Consider the following 12,602-nt stretch of genomic DNA (forward strand, 5'->3'; position numbering starts at 1 on the left):
AGCTCTCCTTCCCGCCCCGCGCGGAGCTGCCCGGGCACCGCGCCGCCTCGCAGCCTGCCTGCGCTGCGCGGAAGGCGAACAATTGCGGCTTTTCACGCTGAGCCGTGACTCGATGCTGTTGTTTTTCCCCCCGCACAAACGCTGCCCGCTGTCTCTGCCGAGCAGCTGCGCGATTACCGCGTTGCGCTTCTCATCGCAACAACGAGCTCTTTGAAGATAGGGGAAGAAACCCTTCCCCGCACCGTGGGCCGCTCCCCTCCCGCCCGCCCGCTGCTTACTGCCCCGTTCCCGTGCCCCGCTATCCCGTGCCGGGCTGCCCCACCGCGCTCTCCAGCACCCACCTTCCCCTCGCAGTCTGTCAGCTGCGGAGCAGAGAAGGCTGCCAGGCTCTGGCGGACAACGCCGCGTAAAGGCTCAGGTGCAAAATGACACCGAACTCGCTGCTCGGCAGTAGGAGCGCTTTTGTAGCGTCCCGCAAGCTCTACGCGCTCCTGCACCACAAGCGCTGCAAACTCAGACGCTGAACGGCCTCTAAAAGGGGAACGGCGGCATCGCCCTCCCGCACCGCCCGCCCGCTGCCATCTGCTGCTGCCGGCGCTGAGCGTCGAGCTGCGCCAGCTCACAGCCCTGCAAAGCAGCGTGCTCAGTGCCACAGGGAGGTAGACAGGAGAAGCAAAGGATCAGAGCTCACCCTCTGCTGTTTAGCAGTGTTTATCCACACAAGAGCATTCTAACGTACAAAAAGATGCAGTGGTTTTCAGTTGGAGATGCTGCAGTAGGTCAGCACACCCGGAAGGATGGTGCAGCCTGGGGAAAGCTCAGCCCCCACCTGCTCTTATCCAAGCGGGCTTTTGCCCCTCGCTAACATACCCCAAATCCATTTTTGCTTTCATTTGTATTTGGGGAACACTGCCCACAAACCATTCTCCTCAGGCAGTTGCTTCTGCTTATAGCAGTACTGATCTTGTGCTCATCCATTTTTGCTGAAGCTTAGCACCAGATTCTGAATCAAATATTACTCCTCCAAAGTTTTTACAGGAAACAAGCAAGACTTAAAACAGAGAAAAAGCAGTGCAGCAAAAGCTCATGGTGAAATACCTAAAACCCTACTGTAAGTCATTTTTCCCCTGTACGCAATTATGAACGAGACGAAAGATTCTTTGTCAGTAAAGTCTAACAATATACAGCAGCATCTTGGAAGCAGACAAATTAAGACGAGCTGAGTGAGTTGAGGAATAAACCAGCACGAAGGCCTTGGCTACCTGTACGAACCATTCAGCATGGCTTCAACAACTTCAGGTTCAGCCCAGAGGAGACCGTGGCTTTTCTCCCCCAGCAGGCAATATTTCAGCAATAAAGGCCATGGAAGTTCAGCACTTAGCCTTACTCCGAGTCCTGCCACGCCGAGTTGAACCCACACAGCCAGCAATGGGCACCAGGGGATGATCTGTTAGGAAGATCCCTCAGATATGCAAACATTTATCTTCCCGAGTACTCACCAACTGCACAAACATCAAAAGTCTTTTTGGCAGAACTTTCAGCCACTTTACTGGACAGTTTTTTCATTGCTCCTTAAAAAAAAGTAAGACAGACTGCTGGCTCAGAGAAATAGGCTAAAAAACTTTATTGTTCCACCTTTGTCAGAGTTTCTTTTCTAATGATAGGCATTTCTATAACTGAAGTTAATGTCAGGCCTCTAAGAAGCTGAGGTTTCTAATGTGGAGTAGCAAAAAAACCCTCCGGCAGCTGCACGGTGGGATTAGGGTCAGTTAGATCTTCCACCTCCTTTTCCTGCATTCCTTGTCCTCATTTCATGCCAGGCTTTCACCAGCGGCTCTCTGTTCTTCCATATGAGCTCATGGCCATAAGTCACATACCACCTGGGAGAGAAAATGCCAGTCAGAACTAATTGCAACTTCTCTGCAGCCGAGGAACAGACCTGCTGGTAAAGGCAAACAACTGCTTGCAAGAGCAGACAAGATAAACCAAGGCAGAAGTAGCATTTTTGGAAGGTGGCAATGTTAGCTAAGCCGCTTGTCCTTCCAACTCCTGCTGGAGTGCTCTGGGTTGATTTACACTCACACTGATACTGATGTGGTTTTGTACAAGTGATTACACAAGGGAGGTTATAGAGGATAGTGTGGGGGAGAGATGGAGCAACGTAACGAAATAATCACTGAATAAAATGTATACATGAGAGAGAAGGAAAGGTGCTTGTAAAACTTGAGTGCAGCTCTGAAAAAAGCATTGAATTGTTGGTGTATTTGTGACTGCATGTTTAGCTGTCATAAATACATTACCTGCAAATTTTCAAATGCAACGTACAGAGCTGCAACAGATATTCATCTCAAAGAAAAATGTGATCACATCTCTTTACCAGACTCTTCTAAGACCTGCCCTTACCAGAGAGGAATATGAAAAGTACTGTTTTGCTCCATCAAATAGCATTACTGAGCTTTGTATCTGTTGTAGTTTCCACGGGGAGGAAGCATTACTTTTGGAGTGACCTACTTAAATGCAGCCCAAGGCAGATGCTCTTCACTCAGTGCCACCCAGGCAAGCCAAAAGGTTGGACAGCCACAAGAAGTGAATCTGTATTACTATGAGAAACTGAGAAGGAAAGGAAAGCTGGCTGTGCAGAGTGAAACTTCCTGCCAAGCAGCAGCAAAGGCAAACCTGCCTGGAGACCAAACTAAGCACCCTCCAACCAGACTGCAGCTTTCAGGAACTGTGAGAACAAACATTTAGTAACTGCTGTGCTCTGTGAGCTCAGGGAAAGTGGAAGGAACAGTGTTCTACACACTACCACAGGAGCCCAGGTTCCCTGGAAACCTAGGGAATGCTGCAGAATAAACCCACTGGACACACTTCCACAACAAGCTGTCAACTCATTCTTTATCTCGTCTAGTCAGACATCAGGTAGGCTTTTAGCCTGTGTTTAAAAACACTCCTAGCAATGTGTGTGCAAGTTAGGACAACAGTGAGTGCAAAACTCATTAGCTCATGTGGTTCAAACATGAACAATGCAGAGCTGTTTGCTACAAACTCATTTCTAGTAGTTCTTCACAATTAGGCTACAATACAAAAGCAGCAACACTGAAACACAGCATTAGGGGCTGCTTGAAGAATGTGGCCTCAGTTCATACTCATTCAACTCTAAACTGGTAATCAGAAATAAACATTTCAGACACAAGAATTTTCTCAACTGTTCAACTCCAGAAGCATTTTAATTTGTTATACCATGTTTTGTGAGAATCTGTTCTGCCCTGTGACTCTTCAGTGTGCTGGAGAGGACAGAGAAAGCCAGCCCAGCTTACAGCGACAGGACAGTCAGACATCCAACCAAGGACAGCCCAGCTCAACTTCCTTCAGCTCTAAGATCTGATAACTGTACTTTTCCACACAATTTTAAGACATTCTAAGAATAACACTGACTCCTCTTCAGTGCTATTCATACGAAAACAAATAAATAAGAACAATCCCCAAACTTCAGAGGTAAGGTATATGTGTGTGTATGGGGGGGGGGTGAAAATCTGCCTAGGAGGGATTTAAATGTGACACTTACATTCCAAACAGAGCTCCCCCGAGATGTGCTGCATGGTCAAAAAATCTCCAGCCCAGAGCAAGCCCTGCAGTGTCAAATGCAATGATGGCTTTTAAAGCCTGCAAAAGAAGAGAACATGGAACAGACAGGATCAGACACAATATGTAATGGCCACTGTAAATATTCTAGCAGAGACTAAAGATCTGGATTAAAAAGCACCCCATAACCTTCATATCAAAGCAATTGCTGTAAAAATGTGTTTTGTGAATGGATGTAAGCTGCTGGCTGTACTGTGCTTTTCAAATACAGTCATGAGGAGGTGAGGAGTAATGCTGAGGAGGAACATGGGCTTCCCAGATAATGGCTCATTACAGGAGACCAGCAGGAAGAAAATGAATGTTAGGACAATGTGTTCTTTAATTAGAATCTCTCTCCTTGATGACATGTGACAAGTTAGAATAGCAGCTGTGTTGCTGTATCAGCTTTGTTATTTTAAAAGCCTGTTACAATATACATGAGTTAGGCTACAGGAACACTTAACATTTAGAAATTGAAGGGTAGGAGTTCTTAGTAAAGGCTGAAAATGCCCTGTGGGTTGCACCATTCCAGCTGGTGCTGTTCTTGTGTTACTGCTGTAATGTGAACTTCCTCATGGCAGTGCTGGCTGTGCCTCTGCCAGCATTTCTACCCTGGTGATCTTTTTCAGGAAAGATGCAATTAAAGGCTAGCATGCAAAAAAACAAAACCAAAGCAGCCCACATCCACCCAAACAGAAGCGCAAGAAAAACACACAGGCTACATTTATCACACAAACACAGCTGACAGAGTTCAGCAAAATATTACAACCACAAATCTTGAAATGACAAAGCTTAACTGCTCTAAGTAACATAAGAAAACAACTGTAAGTAGTGGACTAAAGAGGATTAACTTATTCTCCCTGCTCACTGCAGGGCAGTTGGACTAGATGGCCTTTAAAGGTCCCTTCCAACTCAAATTATTCCACCATTCTGTGATTCAAGCAAGTCAAACAGACACAAAAACCTTTTCCTAAATGGTGCAGTGGCTGTGTCTAAAAGCAGTTAAAGAAGATCCTTCACTGAAGGAAAGCCCCAGCAGTTAATTTCTAATCCCAAAGGTGTTCTTTTAAGTATCAATGGGAAGTGTCCAAACCAGGAGGCAGGCGTTCCTAGACTAGGAGTGTTACTGCCCTTGAAGTGAAAATCTGCCTTCCCAGTTCTTGAAGAATTTTTCTCCAAAAACAGAGTCTAGATATTAGGTTTAAGTTCACCTTGTTAACAAGAGTAACTCTGTTAACAAGTGCTGCCACACAAAGTACCACCCACCAGAAAGACATCAGAACAGTGTGCACACATTCCCCCAGCAGATTCACCTGAGTCCTTCCTAGCTTCCCTCACCTCTGAGTATCTGACTTCAAATAAATCCATGCAGGATGGAGCCTAGGATAACTGAGATGACTGCACACGTGTGCATGAGACTGCTAGGCTGCATTCAGTCAGCACCAGCCCCCAGGACTTCCATGAGTTTGTAGCCTTTTTCAAAGCCAATTTAACACCTCAGAGACGTGAATGAAGATGCTCTGAGGTGAAGGGCAGTTAGAGGAAAAACATTTTTCTTTGAGGTTCAAAGGTACTTACGTTTCCTGCTGTAAACGTGAACATGGGAAGAAATATGATGGCTAATTTTGCTTCTGGCATCTTCGTACAGACAGCTGCAAGGACAGTCATGATGGCTCCTGACTGAAAATACATTAAAACACATGGGAGTAAGCTGAGATGTGACATGTGGGAAAGAAAGAATTCTGCACCTGAATCTTTTTCCTTTTGGTTTTAGTTTTTCTAAATGCTACACCACATAGTACCACAGAAAATCTGAGAACCAGAAGACTATTTAAAGACAACCAACATTACTGTGCTTTCAGCAGGAAACTCTAGCAATCTGTATGCACACATTAATCACAGACATCTTAGATAATGGAAAACAAAGCAGGGAAAGTAACAGAGGGACAGGAACAAGAAATCTTTTGTCAATGAAACAAGTCTCTGGTCTGTACTAAACCGACTGCAGGCTTTTGTATCCATGGAAATGTTCAAAGCAAAAGATGTGAATACCACAAACTGATGCAGTGTTGCAATTTCAGTAAGCTCAGATTAATAAATCTAATAGAAATTGTTGCAGACACAATTTATTCATAAGATAAAGGGAAAACACACAGCACTAACAAAAATTCTAACTTAGAAACTGCTCATTAAATTATTCCTTCCCATTGAAAGCAAGAACCCAACTTCTATGTTTTTCAAAATTTAGGAAAATAAGTGGAGAAGTGTGTAAAACTCACAAAGGCCACGCTGACTTCAACATCACAGTTTGTTAGGTGTTTTAAAACACTGCACTACTGAAAATACTTGCACAGAACAGACAACCACATCACCTCCTCAGCCCACCTCATACCTTCCAAACAGTGGGACTTCTGCCCAGAGGGCTGCTCTTTCTGCACTGTGCTCCCTAGGGGTTGCACCAGCAGCACGTGCCATCTGAATGCATGATCTCTTTCACAAGTGTTTTTCAATTAGAGAAGATCATGACACACAACTGTGTAATAACACAAGTTACAGAACTGAACAGCTCAGTGCCAAGACCTGCTGTCAGGTGCTCATTTACAGTCCGCTATGATTGCTGTTAGCTCTGGGCTGTCACTGCAAGAGAGTTTAAATAACTGAAGAATATCCAAGCTCCCACCTGGTTACCTGGGCTTTGGTAACCCTTCCCAGTTAGTTTTCATGATCCAGAATATATTCTTTTAAGCAGATTAAAGAATATAACAGGCCACACAGCTTCACATACATAAGGTCTCCTACATTCTGAGATACTCACAGCTCCAAGGGATGGTTCAAACTTCCCCGTAGCCATTTTAGCAACATAACTGACAAAAGTGGAGATAACCCCTAGAAAGGAAAAGGGCCCATTAGAAACAACACCACCAGCACTGACAAGGATCAGAAAGCTCAACAACATTCTTTAAATTTTGCTAAAGAAAGTAGTGTAGGGTTTTTGTTTTGTTTTTGAACTTGAATAAACAGTCAACTTTTCCCAGGTAAACCCCACGAGTCCACACCACAAGTATTTTGGTTTGGTAACCGTGATTGAGAAAAGAGAAACTTGTATTCTCAGAGTAGAACAGTGGAAGCCCAATTCCTTACAGCCCTTTTGTGTGACAGCAAGTAAGCAGTGTCACAGCAGAGCAACGCCTCCCACTGCACAGCTGCCATCTGTCACTGCACACTTATGAACCATGCACACTTTACGTGCACAGATATGTTATCAAAATGTTGCAAATGTATGTATTTCACCTTACCAGCAGAAAGATACACTGCAATGAACTGCTCACATCCCAGAAGAGAGACAACACTGCTGGAAAAGCTCCATAAAACATACATGTTTGCTGCCATGTGGAAAAGAGAGAAGTGGCTAAACGTAGAGAGCAGCATGGGAGAACACAGGGCTTCTGCAAAAGAGAAAAACAATAAATGAAAAACAAAGTCAGTGTTCCAATTTGTTTCAGCATGCATGTCACACAGACTAAGAGTTTATCAAACGACACTACAGGTTAATTGACTTTGAATCCTCAAACACAAACTATGTAATAAACCCACACATGTAACAAGTTTCAAATTCCAAAACCTTCTGAAAGGCAGAACATATGCCTGAGATATGCAAGCTGTACCAACAGCTACTTTAGGTACCTATTAGGGAACGTTTCACTTAAAAAAATCAATCTTAAAACACTTTTTGCGTGCTTTGGAAAGAATTATATATACACAGATAATAGTGAAAGATTATTAGCATCTCCAGATGAACTTCTATATGAAATTATTTTGCTAGGGAAATTGATTCATTAGAAGTACCAGCTCTCCTCACTGCAACAATAGCCTTGAAAACATAAAAAGGTTGAACAGCAGGTTTAAAGATCAACACCGTTTCAAATGGAGTGTTTGGAGTGACTGATCTGGATTAAAGCTGTCTTTGATGCTAGAGGCTATGCAGGGAAATCAGAGTTTCTACCTCAGTAAAAATTAAGAGGACAGCAGAAGCTACTTTCCCAATGCATATCTGATTTATCCTTTCAATGCTTTTCTCTACAGTGGAAAAGAAAGCTCATCGTTGTGTTATTTAATACTGGTAGCTTCTTTTCCTGAGCTCAAAACACTTCACACGAAGTGGAAGCTGAGGGTATTTGTTCAGTTTTATGTGGCTGGTTGTTTTTGTGATCCAAAGCCCAGCTTTGAAATGAGGAGACTGTACATAACATACAGACTAAGGTCTGTATGAACACTGGGATATCAGCATTCTGTGCAGGGAAGCAGTAGGGCTTGGTGTCACTAACTTCAGCGTCTCTTCACCTTTAGAAAGGCAAGAACTTCAGCCCACTGAATGCAGAAGGCCAGACATCAGACAACCATACTGACACTACAATACTTAGAAAAGCACCAATGCTGGGGTTTATTTTTGACTAAAATACAAAATCAGATCAATCTAGACAACACGATGCTTGGGCACAACTGGGCTCACTTGCAGCTTCATCACCAGCAAGCACAGCATCATCCCAAGCTTTATAGGGATGTTCAAAGGCCCTGATACACACCAATACAGAAAAGTCACTCAAATTAGTGTTTACTTACTGGAAGATGGATCTGAGGTGAAATATGTAAACATAATCCGTCGCATACCGGGCAGCCTCCATAGACAGAATATGAAGACATTTGCAGCTATAATACCTAGTAAGAAGACAAGCAGTACAGAAACAGACTATGAATTTAACATGCTGTAATACTGTAATCAAAAGTATGCCTGTAGTAACCATTTCTCCCCTCATCATTTCTTACTTTATAGAGTTTAGAAAAAGCAGTGAGAAATACAGAAAGTTCTACTTACAAACCTTATAAACAGAACACACAACTTCAGCTGCTTATTTTAACATACAGTTTAACAAATGCAGTAAATCTGTACTAAAGACACTCAGCACACCTCTATTGCACTGTAGAACCAGTGAATGAAGAACCAGCTGTTTCTTGCCTCTCTATCTGCTTCTTCCCAAATACCACCAGCAGGCTGACAGAGGCATTCAACCATGCATGGAGAGAAGGCTACAGGAACCATATTGATAATGTATGGCAACTGCTGAGTCCTGTCCTGAACCACTAATTGAGCACCTGGGGAAAGGACCCTGTCAGCCCTGTCAGCACAGCTGAAGGCAATGCAGCTGTGGGACAGGAAGGGGTGCAGCCTGGCTGCATCTCTCTCAGACCTCATTGAAGGGCTGACTGCCACTGGAGGAAGACCCCTGATTGGGTGTTCCTCTCTTGTAGAGACCTTCCTCTGAGCCTAGATGTTCAAAGACAGGTGAGCACCTTTCATTTGCCTCTGAAACACCATTCCATCTGCACTAGTTCCTTTGCTGTTATACTCATTTCACTCATTAATCTAGCAATAATAGCAAATGCACAGCTTTTTACCTCACAGATGTTTACTGTGATCTTATTTAAGAACATGAATGCTTAAAAACAGTAATGAAGCAAATTGATTGTTTCTTGTTTGGAATGCTTTCTTTATTACTATTGAAGCACACTGGCTTTACTGTTCTGAAATTGTTGACAGTTCTGTAACACCCTGATGCGACACACAAGGAAAGTGTTTCCTCTAGTAAGAAAGCCTACCTTGCTACAGCAAATACCCAAATGGCTGACCAGCTAGAACTTAGCATGTTAGATTATCTAAGTGATGAGAGATGATCTAGAATGCAGAATGAGTCTTTGCTCCCCAGACACAATATCATACTTCCATCTGAGTCATCTCCTGGCATGCTTATTGAAGAATAATGAAAAGTACTCTATAATGTAGGTAAGTAAACGACACAGCATAGTGTTACATAAAAGTTATTGCTAGCAGCCTTTTAACACAAACTGTAAGCTATCTAACACTGGATATTGTTCAGCTATTTTATTTGCATCAATTTCTCCCCAAACATTACCTCTGCTTTGGGGATTTTGGGTAATGTTAACCTAACCAGTCAAAACCACGTCCCAACCAAAGGGAGGAACACCGCATAGTGCTGCTTGTTTGCAATGCTACGTCTGTAAAACAGCAAAAAATTACCACAGAATTATCACATCCATCTGTTGGTGAAATAATAAAACAAATACACAGTATTCCTCCTTGTGGTGGCAAACAGTCATGTTAACAGGCTAGGTAACTCCAGTCAGCTTTAGCTGGATGAGAAAGCCCCACAGTTTAGGGCATCTCATGTCTACCTAATATTCAAGATAACTCTTACAGAATTGCACAAAGAAAGAGAAAAGCACAGAATTAGCTCATACTCCCTTTAAAAGTATTTGCTGTTTCTCACAGCTCCTCAGAGAAACGTTACGGGGGAGGATTTTAGCTAACTTTCATAATTTACTTACAGAGATGCAATATTTTTATGCACACAAAATACTTTGTGAGAAGGAAGTGTAGCAGAAATAGTGCATGTTCACACATGCTTGGTGCCTAACAACATAAATGCAGTAAGAAAGCCATCTGTTTCAACATACTGTACCTGTTTGCCATATTTCTCTTCCTGTCAATGTCTAATACTTGTAAGCTAACACAAACCTGTCACAGTCCGCTGACCCTCAGTCAGGTTATTCCACCAGCTGTTAACCTGAAACAGAATTGGTATTTATCAGTGCTGCTGCAGAGCATTTGCAATTTCAAAAACAGTCACAGGAGATTATGAATGGAAGGTATATGTTTGAAAGTTGTCTAGTAAATCAGTTGCAGATTTCTGTACTTCTTACTGGTTCGGCTATTTAAGTCGGCATTTCCTTACTAAAGTGTGGTTATCTACCCTCCTTCCTGACAGATCTGTGGTTACCTACCCTCCTTCCTGACAGATCTGTGGTTATCTACCCTCCTTCCTGACAAATCTACAGGCAGATCAAGAATTTCTTCAAAAAAGAGAACAGGGTAATATCACTTTGTACAACTCCACAGGTTACCTCTGCTTGTACTGAAGAAGGATCTAGTCCATAATGCTTACATTAGCAGATGAGCCAAAGTTAGCATAAATCCAGCCCTAAGCCTCACTCCAACGCTAACAACACACCACCCACCTTTCAGAGATTCCACTTTTGTGCCACGGTCACTTTTGCAGAGGTGGCTCACAAGATGTGGACACCATTCCCTCTTGTGTCCAGCTCACCCAGCCCTCCTTCAAGTTTAAAACCCCTGAAAAAGTTTATTTTGAGCTCACTCAGCCCACACATAAATTCCATCCCCTTTTCCCTTTGTGAGCTTTAAGAATGGCTTTGGACAAATATTTAATTGACTGCTCAATGACTTTCCAGCCGTATTAATGAGCACATAGTCAGATAAATCAGTTATAGGCTGGGAAGCAGGTGTAATACTACTATTAAGCTATTTTCTATCTGATACCAGCGTTACAGCATTGTGGTTTTGGCTTAATGCTCTGGCCCAGGACACAGATGATACCGGTGCATCCAACCAACTCCTCTGGTATGAAGACACTACAGTAACATCACTTTGTTATAATACTAGAAGTAGAATGCACTCGGAATCTAATGGGAGAACAAAAAACTTTGAAAGTGGAACTCAGCTACTGAGGAGAGAGGTTGGGAATTTAAACCTATGAATAGGGTAGTTTTGTTTTACTTCTAGAAAGCTAACCAGCAGGTCTTCCTCCCCAGGTTTTGAAGGAAAACAAAAGTATAAAGCTGAAATGATTTAAGACAAAGGTGTATGCGCTGAGCAGTTCGTGCCCATTGGGTGCTTTTCACTGTGCACCACAATGCACACCGTGGCAAAACTGGCACTGCCAAACGCATTCCGGGATCCTGTGCTGCTCCAGTGCACACAGCCCTGCCTCCCAGGGAAAGAAGACTGAGCAGGCGTGGGCTGCCACCAGCCACAGCAGGGACCTCAGCACATACTGGTGTTATTTTAGATTTAAATGCACTTAACTGAAAATGAAAGGGGCTGGTACCTTTTGGGATGCCAACTAACTGCACGAGTACTGCACTGCTTATGCTGCTGTTTACAGCCCAATTCTAAAGTGATGCATGTGGAAGAGTAAGCTTTCCTTACAAATGCCTCCTGAATCCTCATATTTGTAGAGTAGAATTAAAATTAAAAATTAAAAATAGCAATGCAATTCAGAAGCCAGAAATTAAACGACTCATGCTCGAGATTCAGAACGTGAGCCAGCTCTATCATCTTTGGGAGCCGACGTCTGGAATGCTTAGGAATGGCAGTTGTTACAGTTTTTCCAGCGCCGGAGAAGCAGAATGTACCTACGTTAGATATTTACAAGCCACTACCGTGGCGCTCTTCTCCCTTCGCCGGCTCCACCCCGCGGCCCCGCACCTGTTTCCTGAAGCTTCCCCTCTTCTGCGGCCGAATCCTATCCAGCCAGTCGGCCCGCGCCTCCTCGAAGTAGCTCTGGACCCGGGACTTGAGCGCCTCGTACTGCCAGATGGCCGCCGCGCCGAAGGCCGTGCCTGTGAACTGTGCCAACGGTCAGCAAGCGAGGCCCCGCGCCCGGGCCCTCCCCCGGCCGCCACTCACCCCCACCGCGAAGAGCAGCGGCTTCACCAGGCGGCGCGGAGAGGGGCGGCCCCCGCGGACGGGCGGCGGCGGGTACAGGCTGCGGCGGGGCGGCGGCGGGGCGGGCCGCGTCTCGGCACTGCCGGCGGGGGTCTGGGGCTCCTCGCTCCGCGGCCGCGCCCGCCGGAAGCCCCGCCGCTGCTCCAGTAGCACCGTCAGCCTGCGGGGAAAGAGCGGACGGTCACCTCACCGCAACGCACCGCCGCTGCATCCGCCGCCCGCCCCACCCGGCAGTACCTATGCGCCCGCGGGTCCCAGGCGCGGGCCCAGCACCGCCACGCCATGTTGGGCGCCTCCCCGCGCCGAGCGCTTCCGGGGCGGCCGCCGCTATCTTGGGGGCGTGGTGCCGGTCGTGCCCGCAGCCACATTGGGAAGGTCG

The 12,602-nt window shown here is 44.9% G+C and overlaps 1 protein-coding gene across 1 annotated transcript; it reads right to left on the bottom strand.

Moving 5' to 3' along the window:
• Window positions 1–1,600: 1,600 nt before the first annotated feature.
• Window positions 1,601–12,584, bottom strand: PARL (presenilin associated rhomboid like). The gene is made up of 10 exons (XM_048955090.1): window positions 12,461–12,584; window positions 12,185–12,383; window positions 11,984–12,124; window positions 10,214–10,262; window positions 8,242–8,337; window positions 6,918–7,067; window positions 6,437–6,507; window positions 5,200–5,301; window positions 3,566–3,663; window positions 1,601–1,880 (listed from the first exon to the last, which is right to left on the bottom strand). Exons 1-10 carry the CDS (start codon window positions 12,505–12,507, stop codon window positions 1,766–1,768), a joined length of 1,068 nt encoding a protein of 355 aa, XP_048811047.1. The 5' UTR covers window positions 12,508–12,584; the 3' UTR covers window positions 1,601–1,765.
• Window positions 12,585–12,602: the final 18 nt, after the last annotated feature.

The sequence above is a fragment of the Lagopus muta genome, chromosome 9 (assembly GCF_023343835.1).
Source record: "Lagopus muta isolate bLagMut1 chromosome 9, bLagMut1 primary, whole genome shotgun sequence".
Lineage (NCBI taxonomy): Eukaryota > Metazoa > Chordata > Aves > Galliformes > Phasianidae > Lagopus > Lagopus muta.